At 38.3% G+C, this 10,715-nt stretch overlaps 1 protein-coding gene across 1 annotated transcript; it reads left to right on the top strand.

Moving 5' to 3' along the window:
- Window positions 1-264: 264 nt before the first annotated feature.
- Window positions 265-10,180, top strand: sar1b (secretion associated, Ras related GTPase 1B). Its single transcript, XM_042432037.1, has 7 exons — window positions 265-436; window positions 3,366-3,441; window positions 5,915-6,034; window positions 6,281-6,346; window positions 6,654-6,757; window positions 7,551-7,682; window positions 8,386-10,180. The coding sequence occupies exons 2-7, from the start codon at window positions 3,384-3,386 to the stop codon at window positions 8,500-8,502; spliced, it is 597 nt and encodes a 198-aa protein (XP_042287971.1). The 5' UTR covers window positions 265-436; window positions 3,366-3,383; the 3' UTR covers window positions 8,503-10,180.
- Window positions 10,181-10,715: the final 535 nt, after the last annotated feature.

The raw sequence follows: 10,715 nt of genomic DNA on the forward strand, positions 1-10,715 counted from the left end.
ATAAGTGATATTTAAGTGAAAAACAAGATGATTTCTATGACTTTTACAGGCTAGATAGCAATTAGCTAATAAAATTTGTGATTGGTTGTTAAATTCTATATTTAAATCAATCACAGCTGCCTTCTTTGAAATATTTTACGAAATATTTTAATATTATTTTTTATCATATGTTGAGATTGTATAAAATAAGAAGATCATATTATCGGTTCGTTTCTATTTTCCGGCCGGAAAGGTGATTGTGATACATAAACAGGAAGCGGCCGGGCAGAGTTTTTGGGGAGTTGTTGGACAGCCATTGCAGTGTCGTGGCTCAGTAACAAAACACGAAAAAAAGGAAAGGAGGACCTGGCATTTTTTCTGTGGACCAGGGGGAAACCAATTTACATGATTAGAAGAGCGAACACACTCAGTAAATTAATCTACACCTAAATAACGGGTAAGTGTTCGGATACATTTCCTCCCCAATGATCAGAAAATCATCTTTTATGTTAACGTTTCGGCTACTCGGCTAAGTAAAATTATCCCGGCTGCTAACGATGCTACGTTAGCATTGGCTAACTTGACTCTTATCTTAAAGGCTTAAGATTGGTATAAACTGGAGCTGACTCACTTTTTAAATTCATTTTGACATCTATGTTTATCACTGGATGGAAAATACTCATTCTATCACAATTGCTCGGCGAAGTATTTCTGATATTAGCCGATTAGCCAACGCAGCTAGTGCAACGTCGCCGGTTAGAGAGTATGACACGTAACTAGTGGCTTCCTGCTAGCCAGCCTGTTAGCCGGCCTCACCCAATCTTTTTTTATAAAATTAGACTTCATGGATATGTTTAACTTTGAAATGACTCGTCGATATTCTGACACATGGGCATTGTTTTAATTTTCTGGAAGTGCTGGAAACTTTTAATATCCATGTATCGTGTAACGTTAAAGGTTAGCTGACGTCGCTGCTGCGTTGACAGTGGATATGATAATTGAATTTAATTTGACAGCCGAGTGTCTCTTTCACTCTATTATGGATTCACTATTCATCACATCTGTATTTATTCACGTCATCTGGCTTAAATCGTAATGTAGATGGGATTTAATAGACACCAAGTCTCCAGGGAGAAACGTGTCTATTACTTATCATCTTAATTTGTGAGCTAACACAATTTTTTTCTCAAGTATAACTCTCATAATGTTCACATAATTAACATATTTTCAAGTCTTCCTTATTTTTAGTGTGATAACACTATAAATGGACACTGAAGACATAGTTTAGAGGGTGAATTGTAACAAGAGAAAACTATGAAAATTTGTAACTTGGTGGTGTTTGAGTTAGTACATCTCCTATTAACTCTTAAAAAATCCTGTGCAGAAAATGTATAGGTTATTTATTCATCTGGTAGGTTTATTTTGTAACATATGCCTCAGAGATGTTGAGTTTAGCTTTGAAGAGCTGAACAACAAATTATTTTTGTCACACTTTTTTGTTATTGTCAATTTAAGGTCATCCTTGTTGATCAGTTTGCACACATCCTGTGAAACAGGTTAAGGCTGCTGCCTTAAAGCAAACTTTCTCTTTTTTCATTGCAACAGACTTAATTGTTAAATATTGGTCTTGTAGGAGCACATATTTGACTGTGGTCGCTGTCCGTAACTGTCAAACAGTTTCACATCCACAGCTGCATCATGCCACACGTGTGAGCATCAGTCTATAACGTAGCCCACACATCAGCCAGCGGGGGCGGGCGTGGGAGCATATGGGACTGGAGTATAGCAGCAGCTGACGTGTAGTTCAGCTGTATTTGCCTGGTCTTGACCTTTGGCTCCCTTATACTTTAGCCCTAGAGTTGTTTGCAAGTTACGTAATCAGGGCTAGAGGTCGGCACAAGCTCACCTTGTTCTGATGCCTCTGAAACTGTCACAGATGTAAAAAAAAAAAAAAAAAATTAGAAAGAAGATGAGATGAAGTTTTAAAGCAGTGTTTGTGTCTAGCAAACATTGTGGTTTCATTGTGAAAAAAAGTTTGACGTAACCAAAAGCAGCTCCTCTGGTTACATGGAGAGGAAGTTTGTTTTTCTAATCATTGTTTCACAGATTTTCATATTCATGACACTTACAGCTGATATTTGATCACATGTTACTAAAGAAGAGGAGAGAAGAAGCTTGTGTGAATGAGAATGACAAATGAACAAAACAGGAGCTTTTCTACGCAGAAGCTACAAGCTGTTGCATGTTGTCAGTGAGAGAGATGTTGATTTTACACAGTTACAGCAGATCTCAGATCCATTTTGTTTTGATTGAAATGCAATCTGGTCAGTTTATCTTAAAAGAAAAAAAAAAAAGCTGAGTTTAGGATTCATTTCCAATCTTTGTTGAACAAAACCCTCATGTTGCCTGTTGAGGAGATGATGTTGTTTGATCATTGCTCTGAATCTTCTGGCCTGCTGTCCAAAGACTCCTGCTGGAACAAGCTAATCATTTGCAGTAGAAGCCAATCACTGTTCTTATCAGCAGTTGCCAATATCTGGCTGATTGCATATTTATAGAACTCATTGCCGTCACTTCTATTACGTTTGTGGTGAGGGGTGCTCATTGGTTCTTACTGTCTGCTGTTGTCTGATACTTTTAATAATATTCTGTTTGTCTCTTGGTTTTTTCAGGTACTTTCACCTGTAGGCTTTAGGCATGTAATAAATATTTTAATAATTAAAAAAAATAATAATAATTTATTCCAACAATGTGCCACTGAAATGAATAACTGTATTACTGTTAAAACGTTTGTGTCCTTATGCATACATTGCAATAATTTATCAATTTATCTTCATTTAAAAATTTTAATCTTAGCATTATATATCATATGATAAGTTTAACGCTACACCTTTCCCTGCCATCCGATGTTTATCTGTGGAGATTTTACAGGTGTGCCCTTAAGGTGCCCCTTAAGTGCTGCTACTGTGAAAACTATTGCAGCTTCAGTATTTTGTCCATGCTGGGGATGAAGAGACTGTCTTAATCCCCTCCAGAGATTCCCTCCACCTCAAATTAATGCTGACACTTGTTTCTTGATGTACACTGCACAGTATAGGTAAAAAGTCTGTCCGAGGGAATGGAAACTCGGTGGATAACAAAAATAAATACAATTTTAAAATATTTAGAGGGATTGTTAAGGAAAAAGGAACAAACATCAGATGACATCTATCAGGTCACATGGTCTTGGTGAGATTTTGGTCACTCACTGTAGGTTAACGATGAATGTTACAGCCAAAATAATATATTGCAGCTGTTTTGTTTCTCCTTGCATCTGGATGTCTGTGTGAATTCATGTGTTTGCTTACCTTTGTGTTTTGTTTTTTTTTCTATTTGTTGTTTTTCAGGATTGAACAGCTCCGGATATGGCTTTCATATTTGATTGGATTTATAGCGGTTTCAATAGTGTACTACAGTTTTTAGGTGAGTACTGTTGATCAAACATCCTAACTTATAATTAATTAACTCAATTTTGAAAGCTTTAGAAAGGTTTGACTGCTTTGGTATTTAAGTCTTTAATCAAAATGGTGTTACCCTATTGTGAACCACAGTGAACTACTATTAAAATGTTAATGGGGACCTATCACGCTTTTTGGGATTTTCTGTTATTTATATACTGTTATGACGTTTGATTTCTAGTTAAATATGGTCAACGTTCCAATACTTGAGGTGAACCTATGTAGAAATGCTCCCTGCAAATCAAACATCAGGGCTTCAATGTGCTCTGAACACTTCGTTCGCAACGTTTTTTTCTACCCTGTCGATCGTCACGCATGCCCATACACCTCCGTCTGTTCCATAGCCTTGGTTGCTAAGGTTTTTCCATGTGTTGTTTGCACTGTCCACTCGCATATTTCAGATCGGATTCTGGCTCAATCATGTACAGATGTATTTGAGAAGTTGACATTTCCAGTAAAGAATGGAAAAAAGTAGTGAAATTCTACTACTATAGTTTGTTTCATAGTTTGTTGACGTGGCCTCCCAAGTGGCCAGATATCATTGGTGATGTAGCTAACCTATCATAAGCTGACCAATCAAAACAGAGTGGGCTTATCAGGAGACGGGCCTTAAAGAGACAGGAGCTAAAATGACCTGTTTCAGATAAGAGGCTGAACTGAAGGGCTGTGTAAAGGGGCTGAATGAGTTAAATAAGGAATCTTTTGAACTGTAAATCATGCAAAGATATTCCAGTAGAGCCCCAGAATATATATACAGACTTGGAAATGTGCATATTATGTCCTCTTTAAGTAACATGATGAACTTAGTTGATGATGTGAGAGTCTTATTTATGTCTTTAATGATCACAAGAACAACTTTAATTGTTCCAGCTACTGGTCTTCTTAGACCAGTAGACCTCGTCTTAGACCTTGGTCTTTGAGTGTTCAGTGAAAAGCGGGGCTCAGAGTATTGTGCACAATAGTAGGCTTTGTTCCTAGAAATCCATCCTAGTTGTGGTAGAAGCTTGATAGGAAGAAACAGAGTTTCTCTACAAGTATTGGTTTCCTTTGTGACCTGCAGACACAAATCTGAAACACACGGTTCAGCAGGCACTACTCCTTAAAGGCTGATCCACGCTATATGATTTCATTTAATTTTCAACAAATGTTGCCTGCTCAGCTAAACACTTTGTAAGGCAAAACACATTAGTTTATTTCCTAATCAAAGGCATCACAAGGCCCCTTTTCACAGTTTCTTGTAATGTGGTCCATGTAGTAAGAAATGAATGAATCAGCGTCATTGCTGGTGGCCACCATTCCTTTAAATGCTACTGTGTAGCTTGAAATGGATGTTTTTAGGTCCTTGGTTAGAGCACTAACACAAGCTGTCTAATGAGTTTGATTACCTTTCGGGCCACACAAGCTACTGATGTATGCAGTCATTCTCCTGTAAAGTGACTCAACTAAAGGCATCCACTAAATGGCATATGTTATGTGAACATGAAAGACACACAAAGTAAGTGTCTCTTAGAAAGATGACGTGATTTCTCACCCTGACTTTTTAAATGTCTCTGTATTCAATGTGTCCATTTGAAATCTAGTGGAAAATCTTATGTGTACCAGCTGCTCTTCTCTCCAGAGTGTGCTGTTCTAGTTTCTATGTCAGAGCTGCTCCTGCGAAGCTGTCGATCCTGTTCTGCCTGTCAGACAGGTAGCATAGTGCTGTGAGCAATGGTGACTTCTAGTAGAGCTGACTCAGTCAAAAAAATTCACAAATCCACTGGGTATCCCTATGTTGGCTCAGAGGGGGGTAAACACAAAGCCTTATAATCTTGTCTTTCTAAGTACAGGAAAGTTGAGGAAGGCGTTATCTTAGTTGAAACCTTTTCTTCTGTATTCAGTCAGTCGGTTCACCAATCTGAGAGGACTGAAAAGTGTAAATCATGTCCGTTTCCCTTTGAAGCAGAAAGCACTTAAGTGCATTTTAAGTAGATAGTTTTATTGTGAGGATTTGTGTATTTTCATCAGTGATCAAACGCCACTCCTCCAAGGAATTACAAATCAATCACTATGTATTTTTTCCAAATAGACACAACAGAGAATATGAGAGCATAAGTTAACTCGGGCAACTTTTTTTTGTTCATTTAAATGTGTAGTAGATATCGGAGCATATCAAAATCAGTAGGTGGAGCACTCTACTTGTGCAGCTGTGTGTGTGAACTGAGTATCTAGTGCATGCCTGAGAACAGGTCTGAGCTTGACAGTTGACAGTCAAGTGTCACCTTTTATACTGTAAAGACTGATTTTTGTTTTTCAAACCTAAGTTTTTAAGCCATGTCAGACCTTCAATGCAGACGGGTTTTCCAAAGACTAAGCATTGAATATTTTAATGTAGCCCATCTAAACTCGATCTACGGTGTCCAAGCTTCCTTTCTGAAATTCTCCTGGCTTCCTTTCAGGACTGTACAAGAAATCCGGCAAGTTAGTATTTCTTGGCCTGGACAATGCTGGCAAAACGACACTACTGCACATGCTCAAAGATGACAGATTGGGACAGCATGTGCCAACTTTACATCCAAGTGAGTTGGTGCTACTATGTCACACACATGCACATCCACGCACACTCAGTCATGTGTTCAAAACCACCCATGCAGATTATCCACAGACATGTTTGCCATTTTTTAAACAAGGCACTGTTGAACGGATGTGATATGACAATAAGTATAGTATTGGTAATATATTCAATCATGCTTCATATGTGAGCCAACACTCTAAACTCTTTTGCGCCAGTAACTTCACCTGTGATCTCTTCTTCCCTCCTCCAGCCTCGGAAGAGTTGACAATTGCTGGCATGACTTTCACCACCTTTGACCTTGGAGGCCACGCACAAGGTGTGTGTTTACTAATTTTTTTTTTAGTTTTATTCATCGACGTATGTTTTAGTGAAGCTCTGATACCACTCTTTCACTGCTGAAAATAAAAGGATTGAGATATTAACAGTTTTAATTCTGGCAAGTTCCACATGTGGGGACAGAGAGCGCACAAAGTAAATTCCTTCCTTCCAACACTCTTGCTAACATGAGGTCAATAAGATATACCATTGTAGGGTCAGTGAATGCATAATGTGTATTATAAGTAGACAGACCAGACAGTGAGAAACTCATGTTTGTTTTTGTGTTTGTGTGTGTGTTCACACAGCCCGCAGAGTGTGGAAAAACTACCTCCCTGCCATAAATGGTATTGTCTTCCTTGTGGATTGTGCAGACCACACCAGATTGGGTGAATCAAAAGCAGAACTTGATGTAAGTACCTGCTACCTGCTTGGTCACAGTTTTGTTGTAGAGCTGTGTTTTTTGGCAGCGGAAATCTCCTAAATGTTCACAACACACATTTTGGGTCAAATATCCGTTTGCTGGTGTCTAGAGGCAGGTTAGTCGCTAATTCACAATCAATTTTGAAAAATTTTTGTCTGTCTTGTTAATACTTTTGAATCTGTGGATTTTTTTTACTGTTGAAGAAATGCTGCCCATCCAAGTAGATTATGACAAATTAGTAATTACAAGCATTTTAATAAAGTGGCTGATTTAAAACCAGACTTACAGTAAGTGTCAGTCCCTCAGAAACAGAGCTAGGTTGTTTTTTTTTTCTACATTTACCTTTCAGAGAGAATTTTTAATAAATGTGCAAAGAGGAATCCAGTGCAGCGGAGGCAAAGATATGAATTTCTGCTCTTGCAATAGCTCATGAAATACGATCTCTGTTTGAGGGCATTTTTGCAAGTTGAATAAGGTGACAGCTCATCACAGCACTGTTGCATCTCCTACAAAAAATCATGCTATGCGATTGCTCTCTAACATGTACAGATACAATTCAGTCCAGTTCATATTCATTTCACAAATGTAAATCTGGAAAATTTTGAAAATGACAATTTAAAGGAGAAATTCATTAGCGCTCACAAAATCACTCATGGAAGGCATTAAATGTCTCTCAGTTGATGATTTGTGACAACACAGTATCCAAGGGTAGATTTTTTCCTTTTATCATCATGAGGATAAAAATGAAAGCGTCATTGTAATACCTTGTCTACCTTCCCAGGCATTAATGACAGATGAGACCATTGGAAACGTGCCTATCCTGATCCTGGGCAACAAGATCGACAGACCAGAAGCCATCAGTGAGGAGAGGCTGAGGGAAATTTTTGGATTGTATGGACAGACGACAGGCAAGGTAAGTGGACATTCATCAAGGTTATACCCTTTTTAGGGGCATCTGATCCTAATTATTATAAGTCAGACAAGGGTATATAAAATAAATACTTCCTTGAAAGAAATGTCAGGTTGAAGGTTTTTCAGTTATGTTGTCAAAATAACTAATTAAGCAACAGTCAACCCCACAACTGTTTTGATCATATATTGCTGAATCCTGATTGGTAAATGGAAGTACATGACATCACCTTTTTCCAACAGAGCCCCGCCAACTTCAAATGAGTGGGAATAGCACAGAAAAAAAACACCAAAAATCATCAAAACGATTCCAACTCGGCCAGAAATATTGTTTTCTTGTGAGAACTCATCACTCGTTGTAAAAGCTAATTAAGAAAATGGGTCATCAGGGCCGTGTAGCATTAAAAAGAAATCTACCAAATATTAAGTTTTAGTTTGCGGGGTAAAGTATTGTCTTACAGCAGTTTAATTCTGTAGCTCTCTGCCGAGAGAAGCTTAACTCTCCATTTTAGCTTGAGCACATTTACATATTCAAAAAAAATGCATTTAAACCCAGAGCTCGCCCTTGATCTCTTTTGGAAATTACAACTTCAGGCACACTACATGACTAGAGTTGATTTCTCTTCTTAAATGTCCTTATAACAAGGGCCCAGATTGGAGTGGATACAACGTGGATTTAGTGTAACTTTTTCCTGCTTTTCTCTCAGGGCAACATTCCCATGAAGGAGCTGAACACGAGACCACTGGAAGTGTTCATGTGCAGCGTGTTGAAGAGGCAGGGCTACGGCGAGGGCTTCCGCTGGCTCTCCCAGTACATCGACTAAAGCGGCCAACCCCGTAACACACCAACAACACCACCACCATCGGGGGGGGAGGGGGGCGTGCTAATCCCAACCACTCAAGACGCCCACCGTTGCCACCAGTACCATCATACTCAGCCCCATGTTCGGTTAAACAAGTTTGCCTCCACCTTCAGAGAAACCAGTACAACTTGATCCCAATAGACTTTTATTGGTCGAACACTTGGTTCCGCACTTACAACATTCATACCTGTACGCGCGTGCACACACACACACATACATAGACATACACACTCGTTCCTTCACACTCTCTTTCTTTTTCTAAGAGAGTAACATAGCATCGGTTCTACAGCAAAGGGTGTTCAAATTCAAACGGATGAATCTTTTCTATATTGTGTCTGTCGTTTGCTGCCCTCTCTCTCCCTCCCTTCCTGCCATCTGTTGAGTGTGATGATAGATGCATTCTAACTGTAAATCTGTACATGATTCCATTGGTATATCAACAATCCCTGATGCCTCTCCCCCCTTTTCTTCAACTCATTTTGAGCAATGACAGAGCAACATAGTTGTATACATTGGGGTACACTTTTTTAACAGTAGAGACATTAATTCAACATTATATTTAATCACCACATTTTGGTTTGTCCTGTTTTTTTTGTTTTGTTTTGTTTTTTTACATGATTTCAATAAATAAAACGTGGCCACATATACAGCCCCCATTATAGACATGCGGCTGTTTCACCCATTTAAAATCAACCAGTGCATTTATCTTAATGTGACAGAAATTAGATCCATCTCTTTAAGTTACTGGGAAGTTAAAATACTTTTGTTCCAGACTTCTATCTCACGGGCGCAGTAGCACTGAGTGGATCCGAGTAGTCTGTGGGCTCCCTTTTTTTTTAAAGAGAAGCATGGGGTGGTAGTAAAGCAAATGGGAAGAGATTTTTAATAGAGAATAATACTGGCTATAACCCCAGCAAAGTTTGTTGAAATCGTGTAGATAGCACAACAGTCAGTTGCTTCAAAGAAAACTATTTAAGTCAATGACAATTTGGAATAACTAGCTTGAAAATAACATGCGGTGAAAGATGAAGGGAGAATAAGCAGATGGTTGTAACATCTAGTGTTCGCCAATATTAGGAGTCCATCGACAGATGTATTTTCCAGCACAGACTTTTTTCTTTTTTTTTACAGGGTGAATCTAGTGACCAAGCGTAGATAACGGAGGACACAGTCCCACAGTGGGAACAGGTAGATAGGCCCAACACACCTATAAGAAAGGGACCATATATATGAAATGTACATGATCACCGTACATGGATTTTGTACTTATAGGTGGTATCCTTTTATCTATGTGCATTACCAGAAACTATTATGCATGCCTTGTTCTTTTGATTTTTAATGACCATTATTCCAGACAGTACAACATGTTGGAAGAAGATGCCAAAATTTACAATAAGAGCTGATTGTCATGTTTGTTTGTTTTTTTTTTTTTTAAAGGAAACAATGGAATTGCGCGTAATACACACTTTTTCTGTCCCTGTCCCTTTGTGTCTCTTTCATTCCCTCATGACAACGTGATGAGCTGTTCCAACAAGGGGTGGGACTTGCTGTTGTTTGCATCATTAAAAAAAATGTAATAAATGTTTGCAATGAATAACAGTCTTTAACATTGATCCATAACACAGGCTGTTCTTTGTTTGTTTTTTTTTGGTCACAGTTCTTTGGTGAGATGATTATATTTGATTCTTTGACATTAAATTGACAGCAGCTGAAATGTCTTTGTTAGACAGCTTGAATATGGAGTAGGCTTACAAAGCAGCACATATACAGTTAACTGTAAAGGTTATGTAAAAAGCAAACTAACTCTATATTGTACCTCAGTACAAGCACTGCACTATCAGGCCACTAGATGGTGCTCATGTAAAGGTGTGTTTTTAGGAGCTTCATTCTTTACACAGAGGATCATATTTAGTATGAATGACAACAGAGGAGTTTTTTAGAACAGACGAACAGTATTGTTGAACAGGAGACATTTCTTTTTCTCCTGTTCAAGTTTGCATTTAGAGTTTTACAGATGTGCCAGTGTCTGAAAGGCCCACACCATTGGTTTTATCCCAATAATGAAATTGATGGAGTGAGTTTCCTTAAGCATCACGTGCATTTTCTTTTAGATTTACATTTCAAGCAGCCAATGGTTTTATTTTAGTATTTTACAAAAATCACACAACTTCACA

The sequence above is a fragment of the Thunnus maccoyii genome, chromosome 13, assembly GCF_910596095.1.
Source record: "Thunnus maccoyii chromosome 13, fThuMac1.1, whole genome shotgun sequence".
NCBI classification, from domain to species: domain Eukaryota; kingdom Metazoa; phylum Chordata; class Actinopteri; order Scombriformes; family Scombridae; genus Thunnus; species Thunnus maccoyii.

Bases quoted from the DNA above. Each gene is read 5' to 3' on its own strand.
- sar1b (XM_042432037.1), top strand. From the start codon at position 3,384: ATGGCTTTCATATTTGATTGGATTTATAGCGGTTTCAATAGTGTACTA. The intron at 3,442-5,914 runs GTGAGTACTGTT...GCTTCCTTTCAG, and splicing joins TAGTGTACTACAGTTTTTAG to GACTGTACAAGAAATCCGGC. The intron at 6,758-7,550 runs GTAAGTACCTGC...CTACCTTCCCAG, and splicing joins AATCAAAAGCAGAACTTGAT to GCATTAATGACAGATGAGAC.